The sequence below is a fragment of the Mauremys reevesii genome, linkage group 2 (genome assembly GCF_016161935.1).
Source record: "Mauremys reevesii isolate NIE-2019 linkage group 2, ASM1616193v1, whole genome shotgun sequence".
Classification (NCBI taxonomy): domain Eukaryota; kingdom Metazoa; phylum Chordata; order Testudines; family Geoemydidae; genus Mauremys; species Mauremys reevesii.
Genome location: NC_052624.1, coordinates 59,337,042 through 59,351,691, shown reverse-complemented (window position 1 = coordinate 59,351,691; position 14,650 = coordinate 59,337,042). Strand labels below are relative to the sequence as shown.

At 41.1% G+C, this 14,650-nt stretch overlaps 1 protein-coding gene across 1 annotated transcript in view; it reads right to left on the bottom strand.

Annotated features, from left to right (window-relative positions):
- LOC120396981 (ATP-binding cassette sub-family B member 5-like) overlaps nucleotides 1-14,650 on the bottom strand; it is a 68,242-nt gene that overhangs the window by 962 nt on the left and 52,630 nt on the right. Inside the window, exons 23-27 of the mRNA XM_039522290.1 lie at nucleotides 14,318-14,458; nucleotides 7,046-7,202; nucleotides 5,508-5,705; nucleotides 3,791-3,997; nucleotides 3,183-3,329 (exon numbers count right to left, since the gene is read on the bottom strand). Of these exons, the coding sequence (XP_039378224.1) occupies nucleotides 3,183-3,329; nucleotides 3,791-3,997; nucleotides 5,508-5,705; nucleotides 7,046-7,202; nucleotides 14,318-14,458 (850 nt within the window). The remainder of the gene's footprint in view (nucleotides 1-3,182; nucleotides 3,330-3,790; nucleotides 3,998-5,507; nucleotides 5,706-7,045; nucleotides 7,203-14,317; nucleotides 14,459-14,650) is intronic.

Here is a 14,650-nt window from a genome sequence, read left to right as displayed (position 1 = left end):
AAAACTTCAAGTGTAGACACAGCTAAGCAGACAGAAGAGGGCTTCTGTCAGCATAGCTAACTTGGGGAGGGCGTATTCCTACACGAGCAGAAAAACTCCTTCTGTCAGTGTACACTGTGCCTAGATGAGGGCGCTATGCTGGCAGAGACTTTATAGTGTGGATATAGTCATACTTGTCAAGCAGTTTTGTAGTGCAACTGGAATACAATGTATTTTTGTCTTGCTTTTGAGGGCAGAAAAAAACAAAACATATTAGAGACCATACTTTAACCTTGTTAAATGCGCAGGATAAAACATATCTCCCTAACCTAAGAATACATATATTTCTCCTCCACCCTGCCACCATCCAGACAAGTAAGCACAGATTCTCAATGGTGTTCCAACATGGTTAAATCTGTGGTATAGACAGGGCCTTGGCAAAACACACGTGGAGCCTGCTCCAAAATCAGTATAGGGAGAGTGGTGTCTGTCCAAAATTGGAAGAAGATTTTAACAATTTTCTTTCCTATTTGTCCATTAAGGCACTTAGGGCCATACACTGTCACCACTTATTTCAATGAGGCTACTTGTGGATTAAGGTGCTACTCAGTGAGAGTCAGGTTACGAACATCTGGCCTTTTTGTAGTGACCTGCTGTGGCTGTGCCAAGGTCTAGGGGAAATCCATGAAATCCCATGCTGTTCTGGAGGATCTCACAGGATTCTGTTGGATTTCCAATGTTTTTATCTCACACCACTGTAATCATAGAATCATAGAATATTAGGGTTGGAAGAGACCTCAGGAGGTCATCTAGTCCAATCCCCTGCTCAAAGCAGGACCATCCCCAACTAAATCATCCCAGCCAGGGTTTTGTCAAGCCGGGCCTTAAAAACCTCTACAGATGGAGATTCTACCACCTCCCTAGGTAACCCATTCCAGTGCTTCTCTACCCTCCTAGTGAAATAGTGTTTCCTAATATCCAACCTAGACCTCCCCAAATGCAACTTGAGACCATTGTTTCTTGTTCTGTTATCTGCCACCACTGAAAACAGCCGAGCTCCATCCTCTTTGGAACCCTCCCTTCAGGTAGTTGAAGGCTGCTATCAAATCCCCCCTCACTCTTCTCTTCTCCAGACTAAATAATCCCAGTTCCCTCAGCATCTCCTCATAAATCATGTGCCCCAGCCCCCTAATAATTTTCGCTGCCCTCTGCTGGACTCTCTCCAAGTTGACCACAGCCCTTCTGTAGTAGGGGGTCCAAAACTGCACACAATACTACAGGTGTGGCCTCACCAGTGCCAAATAGAGGGGAATAATCACTTCCCTCGATCTGCTGGCAATGCTCCTACTAATACAGCCCAATATGCTGTTGGCCTTCTCGGCAATGAGGGCACACTGCTAACTCATATCCAGCTTATCGTCCACTATAACCCCCAGGTCCTTTTCTGCAGAACTTTTGTTTAGCCAGTAGGTCCCCAGCCTGTCACGATGCATGGGATTCTTCCTTCCTAAGTGCAGGACTCTGTACTTGTCCTTGTTGAACCTCAACAGATTTCTTTTGGCCCAATCTTCCAATTTGTCTAGGACACTGTGGACCCTATCCCTACCCTCTAGCATATTTACCTCTCCCGCCAGCTTAGTGTAATCTGTGAACTTGCTGAGGGTGCAATTAATCCCATCATCCAGATCATTAAGAAAGATGTTGAACAAAAGCAGCCCCACAACTGACCCTTGGGGCACTCCGCTTGATACCGGCTGCCAACTAGACATCGAGCTGTTGATCACTACCCATTGAGCCCAACAATTTAGCCAGCTTTCTATCCATTTTATAGTCCAGGGGTCGGCAACCTTTCAGAAGTGGTGTGCCGAGTCTTCATTTATTCACTCTAATTTAAGATCTCGCGTGCCAGTAATACATTTTAACGTTTTTAGAAGGTCTCTTTCTATAAGTCTATAATATATAACTAAACTATTGTTGATGGTAAAGTAAATAAGGATTTTAAAATGTTTAAGAAGCTTCATTTAAAATTAAATTAAAATGCAGGGCCTTCCAGACCGGTGGCCAGGACCTGGGCAGTGTGAGTGCCACTGAAAATCAGCTCATGTGCCGCCTTTGGCACCCATGCCATAGGTTGCCTACCCCTGTTATAGTCCATTCATCGAATCCATACTTTTTTAACTTGCTGGCAAGAATACTGTGGGAGACCGTATCAAAAGCTTTGCTAAAGTCAAGATATATCACATCCACCACTTTCCCCATATCCACAGAGCCAGTCATCTCATCAATCACTACTTTTAAGTTCATTTAGAGAACTACTGTACCCATCTCAGTTCAAATAAGTGAAATAATGCAAGTTCAACTGGTTACTGATTCAGAATGTACAGTCTTATTTGTACAGTTATTCTGCTATAACACTTATTCGAATATATGTGATATCAGCAGGCAGCAGGTATGTCCAGCTAAATTACGGAAGAGCATGACGTGACCTTAAGCAGTGAAATGCTGTATTAAGTGGTAGTGGGCAGGCTTTGGCGAGGTTTACAGTAGTCTTAAAACATTCCTGAGCAAGTAATCTCATTAGTTCATAAAATAATCTTGCACTGCCTGTACAAACACAGCTGCAATTCTCTTCCTTCAAGGAAGATACCAGAGTGTGGGGGTGGGGGTGAAAGAATGGAGACGAATGTGAAATGATCTGAATTAGCAAGCTGGAGAGCACTGCATGACTGCAGCAGCCAGGTTAGAAGTTAGCCAAAGGTGGGAGCACAAAATAGCAATAAAGCAGAGTCTGATAGTGGGGAAAAAAATGTAGCGTAGCTAAACTCAGGTGTTCAAAAACCAGAAGACAAATGACCCCCACGCCACGAGGAGATTATTTCCAAAATAAAACACACACAGAACTTGCTTCTAGTGCTTGCACCCTTTCATGTGCAGTTCAGCACCACAGCAACTAATACTTTTATGAAAAGAAAAGGAAAATACCTCAGAGAGGATGATGGATGCTGTGATCCCTATTTAGCCATCAGAAAGCTGGTCAAGTCTGATACTGCATGACCCACCCCCTCCAAGCTTCAAACTAAACGCTACATGAAAATAAATGGGATGTTTGTCCTTTCCTTAGTACTATTGTTGGTTTCCATATGACTGCCTCCAGTCCATCGATACACATTCTTGTACATTATTATTAAATATAGGCAAGTTACCTTTTCACTCTCATTATCAAGAGCAGAAGTGGCCTCATCTAACAACAAAATTTTTGGTTGCCGGAGAAGAGCCCTTGCAATAGCTATTCGTTGTTTCTGGCCACCCGAGAGCTGTGTTCCTTTATCTCCAACTCGGGTGTTGTATTTCTGTTATAAAAATAATACAGTTGATAAAGGAAAAGGTTAATTGTTTACATTACATCACAACCGTAGGTGGAATTAAAAATTAATCTACACATTTCCTTTCACCCACCGCCCCTCCTCTAAATTTTGTGATGCAGAAGGAGTAGAAAATCTATTCTGGAATATTAGTGGATTTCCCATTGTGGCTCAGACCATGGTGTAAGGTGGAGAGCAATGCAGAGACATAACCTCCCTTGCTACTGATCTTGTGTACTTACTGTGCCTCAGTTATTGACTTACTGGTGATGGGGACAATCCCATGGAATAGTATATCTCAGTTAAAAAAACAAAGTGGTATTTGAACATTAAGTCAAACATTCCTATTTCAATAATGTTGAAAACTACATATGGATAATAGTGCTGTAATATCAAAATCAACAGACCTTGATATTTGATATATTCTAAGACTTGAGTCACTTTATTACCTCAGGAAGTTCTTCTATAAAAGAATGAATATTTGCTGCTTTTGCTACTTCTTGTATCTCATCCAATGGTACATTCCGACTGTTATCCCCATAGGCAATATTCTCAGCTATGCTGCAGTCAAAAAGCACTGGCTCTTGGGAGACTATTCCTATTTGAGAGCGTAGCCACTGGATATTCAAATGTTTTGCATTGATGCCATCAAACAGCTGCCAACAGCAACAAATGTCAAGATTGGGTGTCTGGTATTTCAATCAGACTTTATTCACAAACATTACAATTCTGATCATTATCATAGCAAGAACTCTCAAGGAACTATCAAGAGTTAATAGCAATGAATATTGAACCCCTCTGGAAAACCCTGCAGACACAGCAATAGGGAGAAGACTTCACAGCACCAGCAACCTCCTGATGTCAGCTGACTCGTTCAGTATCGAGCTCCTATATCTTGATTTTAATAAGTGTGTTGATTATGTCATTGGTTTTTACAGCGTTGGTTCTGATGAGAGCTGAGCAAAACCTGAAATTTCCATCTTGTGGGAAATTCCAATATTTTGTTTGTTTTCATCCCAAAATCAGAATGAAAAGTCAAAATATCATTTTTTTTTCATGAAATGAAAAGCTCTGAAAAATTTTCATTTGAAAGTGTTACAATGTTTTGTTTTGACTTAGTTTGACATTAACCTGCATCGTCCTAATGTGCAGCAGTGCCTCATGGGAGTTGTAGCTTTGTGCCTCATGTCCCCTTTGGGCCAGCTCCCTGGCTATATTGTATCTCTCATGGTGCACCACGTGGCTGGGTTAGAGGGGAGACCGTGGGAGTTTGCTCAAATCCATTGGGAACAGGTTAAAGCTAAACCACAATAAGCCAATCTTAAAATGAAATAAGAGTCAATGCAGGGGGTTGCATCAGCTTAACTATATTGATTAAAAAACTAGTTTATGTTAAACTGCTGCAGATTTCTGGTGTAGGCAAGTTTTAAGGATAAACATAGCACAAATTAACTGCAAAGGTTGATTACTCCAACTAAATGCAAGTGGACTGGGGTTGTGTAATGAATTTGAGAGCCATGTGTTTTCCACCTGTGTATTTCCAAAAGGGTGGAGTCACAAAGTTTGGGGATCTTGCCAGTGTATCAGGCCTGGATCAGCTGATTTGTACTGCCCATCTCTTAAGTGGAGTAGCACTATAAGAAACATTTTTTTCTGATGCCGGTTCATTAGCAACTCAAAAGAGGATTCTTCTTGGTCAATAGTCAATCATTCTCCATGAGATTAAATTTACAGTTTCCAAAAGTAACATTTCCTTTAGGTCGGTGATAAGATGACACAGTTTTTCCAATGACTAAAAACTGTGAGATTTTTTTTTTAAATTTACAGTTGATGTTTGTGGTCCTAGTTCTGGAAAAGAGATGTTATGTGGGATACTGACAGTGAAAAAGCCCAGTGCAATAAACCAACATTTCTAATCTGCTTACTCACTCCAGCTATAATTGGTACAATATGGCAGAATTTGACCTAATGACCACAAAACCTGCATGACATGCTGTGCTCAGTAGTCACTGAATTAATATAAGATCAGGCATCCCGGCTGGCCTCAGTTCACTGCAGCTTGGTCACTGGGGCTTTTAAAATAGCAGTAAAGCTTAAGTAGGAACATGTGGTTAGAAAAACGACAATAAAATCACCAGTGCAGATATTATCAAAAATTAATCTTACCACTTGCCCTGTGAGAGGGTCATAGAATCTCTGTAAAAGCTGAACAGAAGTGCTTTTCCCACATCCACTGCTGCCAACAAATGCCACGGTTTGTCCTCTTTCAATCTGAAGAGACAAGCCTTGCAGGATGGGAACATCTGGGCGAGATGAATAAGTGAAAGACACTTCACGGAACTCTAAACCTCCTCTGAATGTAGCCTGTGAGAAGAGATGGGCAATGCTTTCATGTCACATGTGTTCTAAAACTTAAACAGAAGACTTCTTTAAACATTTGCCTTAAAAACACATAAGTCAAGTTAAATATTTATTGCAGACATATTCCAGAAATGTCCTGGTTGTACTCAGATGCCCTGTTCTATTATTTTCACCAAAAGATTTCTAAACTGTCCTGACAATGCCAGTGTGGGTGTGATGGTGACTAACTGTTCTGAATAACACTTATTAACTGTTCTTCAAATTTTATTCTACTATAATCAATCTTTAATTTTAGGTCTTGGATTCCATGCTTACATTTCCAGGAAAAGAAGTTGCTCAGTCTTAGCGTGGAAGACAATGGTAGCAGCTGATTCTGTCTCGGTATATGGTAATGTGCTATGTTCTTTCAGGACTTAGCTGGTTTTAAATTGCTTAACACAACACAGACATATGCCCACCCCCAAAGGGTTCTGTAAGACTTGTGATTTAAAACATATGGCGCATTCATGGTCCGATTCTGTCACTGTCTGCAGAGGATGCTCCCACTGAAGTTGTACCAAAGCCTAGTGATACCCATCCATCTTCAAACACAAAAATTATTTAATCTAATGTCACCTGTTCTATGGGCACCACCAAAACAAAAGAATGAGGAAGGGGCTCAGTGTCTGATGAACAACCTACCTTGACTAGGTCATTCCTGTTCTGATTCTTGTCTTTTTAGATTGTGACCTTTGTGTGTGTCAAGGATTTCATCATTAGTATCACAGTAGCAACCAGACGCCACCATTAGGATCAGGGGCCCTGTTATACTGGACATTGTACAAACATAAGATAAAAGCCAGTCCCTGTCCCCAAAAATTTACAGCATAAGGCCCTGCTACTGCAACTTGCTTGGCACAGGATGCCAACTCCTCATGGTGGGTGGGTGCAGTGTACGGGTCTGCCTGTGTAGAACATGTTGCAGGATCAGAGCCTAAATACAGGACATGACTGGACAGGTGGGTGTAGACCACAACAGAGGATGATGAAGAAGAAAACGAGGGTGACAGTATTAGGAGCACAAGGTTTCATATATTTGCTACAGTGTACAACTTAGCTGGGATATAATCATTCACTAACAGGTCACTTATTATTAAGTGTTAGTACATTTTGAGCACAGCTGTAATATAAACAACAATAGCATTGAAATGAATGGATAAAAGGCTTGTCACTCCACAATAACCCAAAATACCCACCCTTCCAGCCTCTCTTTTTCTTTATTCTAAGCAGAAGTTTCAATGAAGTGAGATAATTGCTAGCAACAAGGACATGTGCAGTACATTTAGAACTGAAGTTGCACTCACTGGTTTTTCTCCTTCTTGGCTGTAGCTATCAATGGCTGGTGTTCTTTCAAACAGAGCAAACAAGTGTGCGGCCCCTGATTTGGCTTTGGCATATTCAGGTGCAAAGGTTAACGTCTCACCAAGTGCCATAGCGCCATACGTAATTGCAGAAAAAACTCTATAGGAAGGAAAACATAGTAACTTCTGGTTAGATGCCAGCTTCATTCTGCGAGGCAAAAGCAACAGAAGCACTAGTGGCTCAAAGGTCATGACATGTAGCAGACATTTAAGTAGTAAAGGAAATCAGTGCAAGACACCTCTTTTCCCTCTAGCAACCAGCATAAGCAAACAACCACTGCAGGTTGTATTTTCAAGTACAAGGATGACATTGGGCTTTGCCTTGTGACCCAGGAGCCCACCATATCCCCCGCACCCCTGCATAGAACAGCAGCTGCAGTAGCTCTGTAGGGATTCAGGATGGACAGGGATAATCCATGAGGGTCCTAGGAATTCTTTAGTTCCCCCCAGATCTCTCACTAGGGAGCAACAGTGTCAGAGGCACCACCGAGACTGAAGGCAGGAAGACCAAGAGGGAAGGACCTTGCTAGGGCTCAGGAACTCTTCACTCAAGTGCTTCTCACCCTGTTGGAGAGCAGCAGTGGCAAAACCAGAACTCTAGAGGCTTACGAGTTCTCTGATTGTCCTTTTGTCATGCATGCATGTAATGCATGACTGGAGATACTAAGACCAAGGTCTTTGAAGGAAGAGAAATTGAAATAGAAGGTTCTGTAAGCCTGGATAGCTTCAGGGGATCAGGCTCTTTAGGAGCTGGGAATTCTGGTAAAAAATGGGAGTTGATAGATTCTTAATGTAATAATCAATTAATTAATAAAACCACACAGGAATGGCTGCACTTTCTTAGTTGACATTTTATCATAACTACTTAAATTTGTAAAAAAAATACAGCAAAACTAGAACACCCATTGTGAGACTAACACAGCTAGGATTTGCTCTATGAGGGAGAACTGAGGACTGGATCCTGGTGGGTGCAGGGAAATTTATGTATAAAGGGATAGTTTGGTTAGGAATTTAGTGGAATTAAATACTAATATGTATGGGATTATAGAGCAGGATTGGGTCAATATTAAAATTTAGACTGTGTCCAATGGCTGGATGAGAATCTTTCCCCTTTTTCTCAGCTAGAGATTGGACAGAGAAATCCCCTTTAAAAATAGTGTACTTGTATGGGCCAGACCCAAGAATCTGGCCCATATTATTAAGTTATCAGATTGTGGGCACAACTAAACTGAATACTCCTGTGATTTTATTGTTGCAAATGTCTTGCCTGCCTTCCTTATTCCTCTGCCTCCACTGTTTACACCTCTCACTTGTGTCCTCTGATAGTTAGATTGTTAAGTTCATCAGGACAGGAATCATGTATCGTTTATCTGTGAAGTATCTAGTGCAATTTTGGGTGCTATCAAATAAATAACTGCATAACATTTCAGAAATGCATTAACCTTTTACATTCCCTTCCAAAATAAATACACAATAAATAAAAATTAAAGCCCTGTATCAACAAAAATAATGTTTAATGTATCCACATGAACAGCACTGATGCTTAAACTGATTTTGCCACAGGCATTTGCAAGAAGACACTATAATCTGTATACAACATATAGTAGATATGTGCTTCAAGAATTTTTGCGTATATTATGTTCGAGCAGGTTTAAGCACTGATTTTAAGGCCAGTTATCCATACCTCATGTTTTAAGTTATAAAGAGCAGAGGTTATAATCATTTAATAATAAATTTACTCTGAGTGAGAGACTAAAGAGACTAAAAATCATGTTTTAAGCAGATATATGAAGAGCTTGATCTTTTGATCTTGTAAATTGGGTTCTAGATCACAATCTTCATTTTATAATATTAATTATCAGCTAGAAGCTAAGTATATAAGATGAGCATATGCGTTCTGAAAGTCAGGCCCTATTAATGTATCTCACGTTGGGCACCAAAATATTTTTTAAAATGTCAGGCATAAAGCACTCTGGAAACATAAGGCCCATTAATAGTTAGCTTCAACAACAACAAAAACGAGGCATTTTAAAACATGTGGACCATTCATCTTGTATTTCTCTTGTGTTCACCCAAACCTGAGCCATTATTTTCCACAAACAGAATCTTAATTTAATAGCAAAGATTACGTGTAATCCTAACAAGACCTTTATTGTTCCTGACCTTAATTTCAAATACCTTGTTCAGCCATCATTTCCGTGACGTGGGGCTCTGATTTTCTTATAAGTTAAAGAAGAGAACTGCACAATACATCTTATATAAAGCAAGCGAACACAGTAGTCCTTCATAAGGATTATCACACTCAGTTTAGGTCAGGTTACAGTTAGGCAAGAGGGTGTACATATAATACAAAGAAAGACAGAGGGGAACAGGGCAATCTCCCAATACTTGCATGGTGTCTGACTAGGTACCAATACTTTATCTCTTTCAAAAGAGCTTATCTGCACAGTCTGGCTCCTGTCAGCATACATGTGCGCCACACAATCTTTCCTGTACGTGCTACTTCAAGTGTCAAATTGGTAAATAATAGTATGGAAGAGGACCTGCTGGATGAGCCATGTACAGTCCCTGAGGGACTAGCTTCTCCGGCTTACTGGAGGACGACAATTCCGTTTCACAGCAACTTTTGAGGTTTCCAATTCTTTTGTTCTGCATTAGAATAAAAATAAAACCTTTTCCTGAAGGAGGGGTATTCCACTCTATAGCTGGGGGTCTAGGTCACTGCTGTGTGAGACCCACATTTAAGTTCCTGTTCTGCCTGATTCAGAGCAGAGCTCTTCATCCCAGATCACGTCAAAATCAGACAGAGTGGAGACTTGCAACTTTATCTCTCACAGCTTAGGTGAATGGCCTAAGCAACCAGTTATTCTTTCTCCACCCTTCTCTCTGAGCCCCACAAGCCTTCCAGATGAAAGTTTTGTAGCTATAAACACCTTTTGACAAAACACATATTGCAGGGAAAATATTCCACTGACTTCAAGTAGAGAGCAATGCTACAAAAAATTAATCGTCCCTGAATGTTTTGTAAAATCAAAATCAAAATCAGTGAAATAATTTTTCTATAAAAATAACAAAACTATAAGCTCCTCTTCCAGAGGAATTGATAGATTTGCTTCATCAACCATCCTGTTGGAAGCTGGCAATGAATGTGTCTACACAGAATGATGAAATCAGGAGTGCATCATGCCCACTGTGCTCCCATGGGAGTCAGGTAAGAGCAGTTTTAAAAGCGCAGCCTGGCTTTGTAGGTGCCCTGTCATACCAAGTCTATCAAAGCAATGTTCTGAATCAGCATATTGCTCTGATTTCACCACCTGTCCAGCAAACACTGCCCTGTTCTGGGGATATGCTAGCTGGCAACCCTTCTTGACCAGGAGGAATAGGTGCTTTGTAGTGTTGGCACACTTCACTGGGCAAATTTTAGCTGCCAGAAAACCTACACCTCCCAGCTTCCTGAGAGTTAATCTGATCCAATATTGTGAAAGCCCTTGCTGACGGAATATCACCAATTAGCATGCTTTATTGTCAGCTTGTTCCTGCTATTATGACTCTGGTTTCTCATTGTCTACTGCAAAACACAGCAGGCATTGCCAGGAAAATAGCCACTTTTCTAAAGCACAGTGTGGTGTCAGAACGACGATCATTTTCAGCATAAAACCAACTTGCCCCTCTCCTGCAACTGTGTCAGGATGTACCATCCAGAGAGCCCTCAGTTTTCTATATGCTATTATGCCTACTGAAACCCAGTAGGACAACACATGGCTAGTGCTTGGAACAGGCGGTTAATAAAAGGGCCTGGGTTTTGCTTTAACTGCAATTAATACCACATATTTTTGAAATATGAGCTCCATAACATGCCAGCTGATATGCCCATGCTCATGCTCATCTACTCCACTGTCCTATCTCCAACAGTGGCCAGAAGCAAAGGCTTTAGAGGAAGGTGCAAACCCAACCCATAAAGGATAATGTTCTCTAAAGTGAACCTCCTCTCTGAAGGTAAGTCCCTCTGGAGTTCCTCACATTCTCTTCCAGTGTGTGTCATCTGCTCACTCTTTCGCCATATTATGGTACTTATTAACGCCTAGTATTAAACCTCATGGCTTTCCACTGGTAAACTTCTTTGCAGGTTAAAACCTGATAATTTATTCTTACTCTTAGTATTCTGTCTCTGAAACAGTTTTTAATCCATGACACAACTTTACCTCTGACCTCCAGGCTACTTCATTTTTTTAACAGCCTCTTGTGAGGGGCATTGTCAAAAGGTTATTGAAAGCCTTTACAGAATATTCCCCCTCTTGGACCTTTCAGCAATTCTCAACTGTGTAAAGATCTCACAGGGATAAAAGACATCTCTACCATTAATGGGATTTTAAAACTTCATGATGCTTCTTCCTTATCACAATTCTCCTTTTCATCATAATCAGGTGTTTCTTTGTCAACGCAACATTGTGGCAAACAGCCTCTCTTTTCTCTGACAAATTTGAGGGCAAGATTTTCATTTGCTGAGCCTCCTGGTGATGGGACTGATTTGAAATGCAACTCTCAATATGGTAGACAGCTATCTTCTGGAAATACTGGGTCAGTGTCACTAATGACTCCTGCAGTTACTGTAAAGATATGATTACTTTTAATTATCTGAGCAATCCACTTACTAATGTGTTATTGGAGTGTTTATTAAGATTTGTTGATGTACCAACAGATTACAGAACATCTTTGCAGCCTAAAAATGTGACCTGGCTTCATTTAATCAAAATAAATCATAATATTTGTAAAGGAAAGTTTATCAAGTAGATTAACGGGGGAGATACATTTGGATATATAATAAAATGTTGGGGCAAAACCCAAGCAGATTCCAATGGGATCATAAAATGTCTAGAATTCTACTTTGACGTGAGTGATACCAATTCAGATAATTCCATTACTAAAGAAAATATCAGCAATTGCCACACAGATGCTGTGGTTTATATGGTGGTTTATACTTATAAGTATTGGAGACAATGTAGTTTCCCAGCATCCACATCAGGCCTTGTGTCTGCCAAGAAATTTTAAATTTATATTTAAAAAGTTCACATTGGAGGGGGGAGGAGGAGAAGTGGATGATAGATACAGATATTCCATTTTATGTCTGAAAGCCCCTATGTTTTTGGCAAATTTATAACGAGGTCTTCAGCTAGGGAATATTTGGACATCTTTGCTCTAAGGTTACGAGTACGTGCCCTATGCCTCATCACCATTTTGGGTTGGTGGGCCTGAGGAAGGTGCCAAAAGAAGCAAGCTTTCGCTCTCTCAGTTCTTCTTGAAAGTTATGCGAATAACCAGGCTAGCTAGCACCAGCATGTGCCTTAATCAGACAGCATCATTTTCAGATGTAAAGAAAAGCAGCACAAGAGATGTTGGGCCAGATTCTGATTTCAACACACTACCAACTGCAACAGCAGTACTCTTGATTTACACCACTGTCAGCAACAAGAGACCCAGCCCCTATATTCATTAATTTTAATGGTTCAGTACTAGATCTTTGGCTCGCTAGTGAGAGGAACCCTCTCTTTCCAGGTACCTGTGTGCTGTACTCTGGCCATTGACAGAACTCGCTTCTCTGTCTCTTGAGTGGCCATATTCCTCTACCACAACATCTCTGTCATGAACAGCCATGCTCAATACTTTTAACCATCTTCATTAATGTAATTTCTCTGTCTGCCTCTCCCCCTTCTGGGTGGCTGTTTTACATTCTTGATCATCTGCCACGCAGCTCTGTCTGACCTCTGTTGCCAATAACTCCCCAAACATTATTAGCATATATGATTAGGCACAGAAAGAATAAATAAGACGTGCTGCCAGACTGTGACACCAGATCTAGGCAGGCTCCAAAGATATATCATCAACTGAATGACTTTGCTCCAAAAATGGAATATGCCTAAGACTTTTTTCCCAGTAAAAACTATCCCCACATTTTCCTGCCCCATACCACAAAATCTGACGGGGTAACTAGCGAGAAGGAAGATCTATTCTGCAGCGCTGAGTGCCTAATGCAGAAATAAATACTGCGATAAACTGAGAAGCTGTTTTCAAGTGGTTTTAATTGTAAAATAATTTCTTTTTAACCATCCCCCCCCATTTTAATCTTAAGATCCAAAACCTCACATCCAGGTGCAATATAGTGAAGTCCTTAAGCACATGATTTGGTTGCTGTATCAGGGCTCCAATGTGCAGCCTGAATACTGTGCATTGGCACAGGTGCTGGAACTAAGTTGCTGGTGGTGCAGCTTCACCCCCTGGCTTGAAACTGTTCCCATTATATACAGGTTTACCGTTTGGTTCAATGGCTCTCAGCACCCCCATGTACAAATTGTTCCAGCACCCCTCTGCACTGGGTACATATGAACGTAAGAATTCCCTTCAGCCTTGATGCTGAAGTTTGATGGGGTCTCTGTGGCCTTTAAAGGCTCCCTCTGTTGATGGCAGGGGGCAAGCTCCAATCATCCCCTGATCCAGGGCTGCTCTGACCCCAGGTACCCTGGTTCATAAGGAGGTGCTGTGATCTGTGCTGTCAGAACGCAGCCCCCAAACATTACCCCTCTCAACCCTTGTTATGCAGCTGAGCTCTCCTGGTCCTCTGTACCTGGAGCAGGATTTGACCCAGTGGGCTTGTTTATATTCCATAACATCAGAATTTGGATCTCCTTTGGGTCAATGACAGAACCTTAATTTAATAGCACATTTTCCCTTCCCCACGCAAAACTCTATATATTCGAATAATCAGAAACAGGTAGCAGACAATACTGCAGTGAATGATAACTTCCTAGGACCTCCATCCTGCAGAGGTCCACGTGGACAGATCCCTGTGCACAGTGTCATTGACTTCCATGGCGTTCTCTGCAGGCAAACCCAGTGCCCAAGTTTGTTTATGCAAACAAACATTAGTGGAAAAATTGAAACCAATTTTACATTCTGAATTTACTGAAATTAACAAAGCTTGTCACAAAACCTCTCTAATCCTTGGAGCAGACATTGGTACTAAAGTGCTCCACTAGGGGCTGTCATTGTATTTCAATAACAAATACAGAAAATAAACTCACCTCCTTCTAGTCTGATAATAATTTATCTCTGTGACAGTGTTGTGAGATGAGGAGGGTGGATGTTGGGGGATTTCCTCAGGGATCTAAGGGGAGGTGTAAAATGGCACACATTGAATATTTGTTCATTTATGAGACTCACGTGAAAACACCCTCTGGGGTCATTCTTCCAACTGTAATTAAGTATGCCCCAAATCGAAAGCTTGCCGCATAGGTGAAATACATAAAAGCCTGGCTGAATGCGTAACAGGAACCGTAGATCTGAGCTTTCTTCTGAGCATTCCTGCAACATACAGTATTTACAAAAAACATGAACCAACTGTAAAAATATGAGGGATATTCTGCTTGTTCAGAGAGAAACTGGGCTTATGTATGCTGTGGCTAGTACAGCTTCACTCCCAGGTATGCTACAGAGGCCACCCATAGTAGCCACCCCAAATTTCTCTACAGTTGAAAGCATGCATAGATGTCAAAA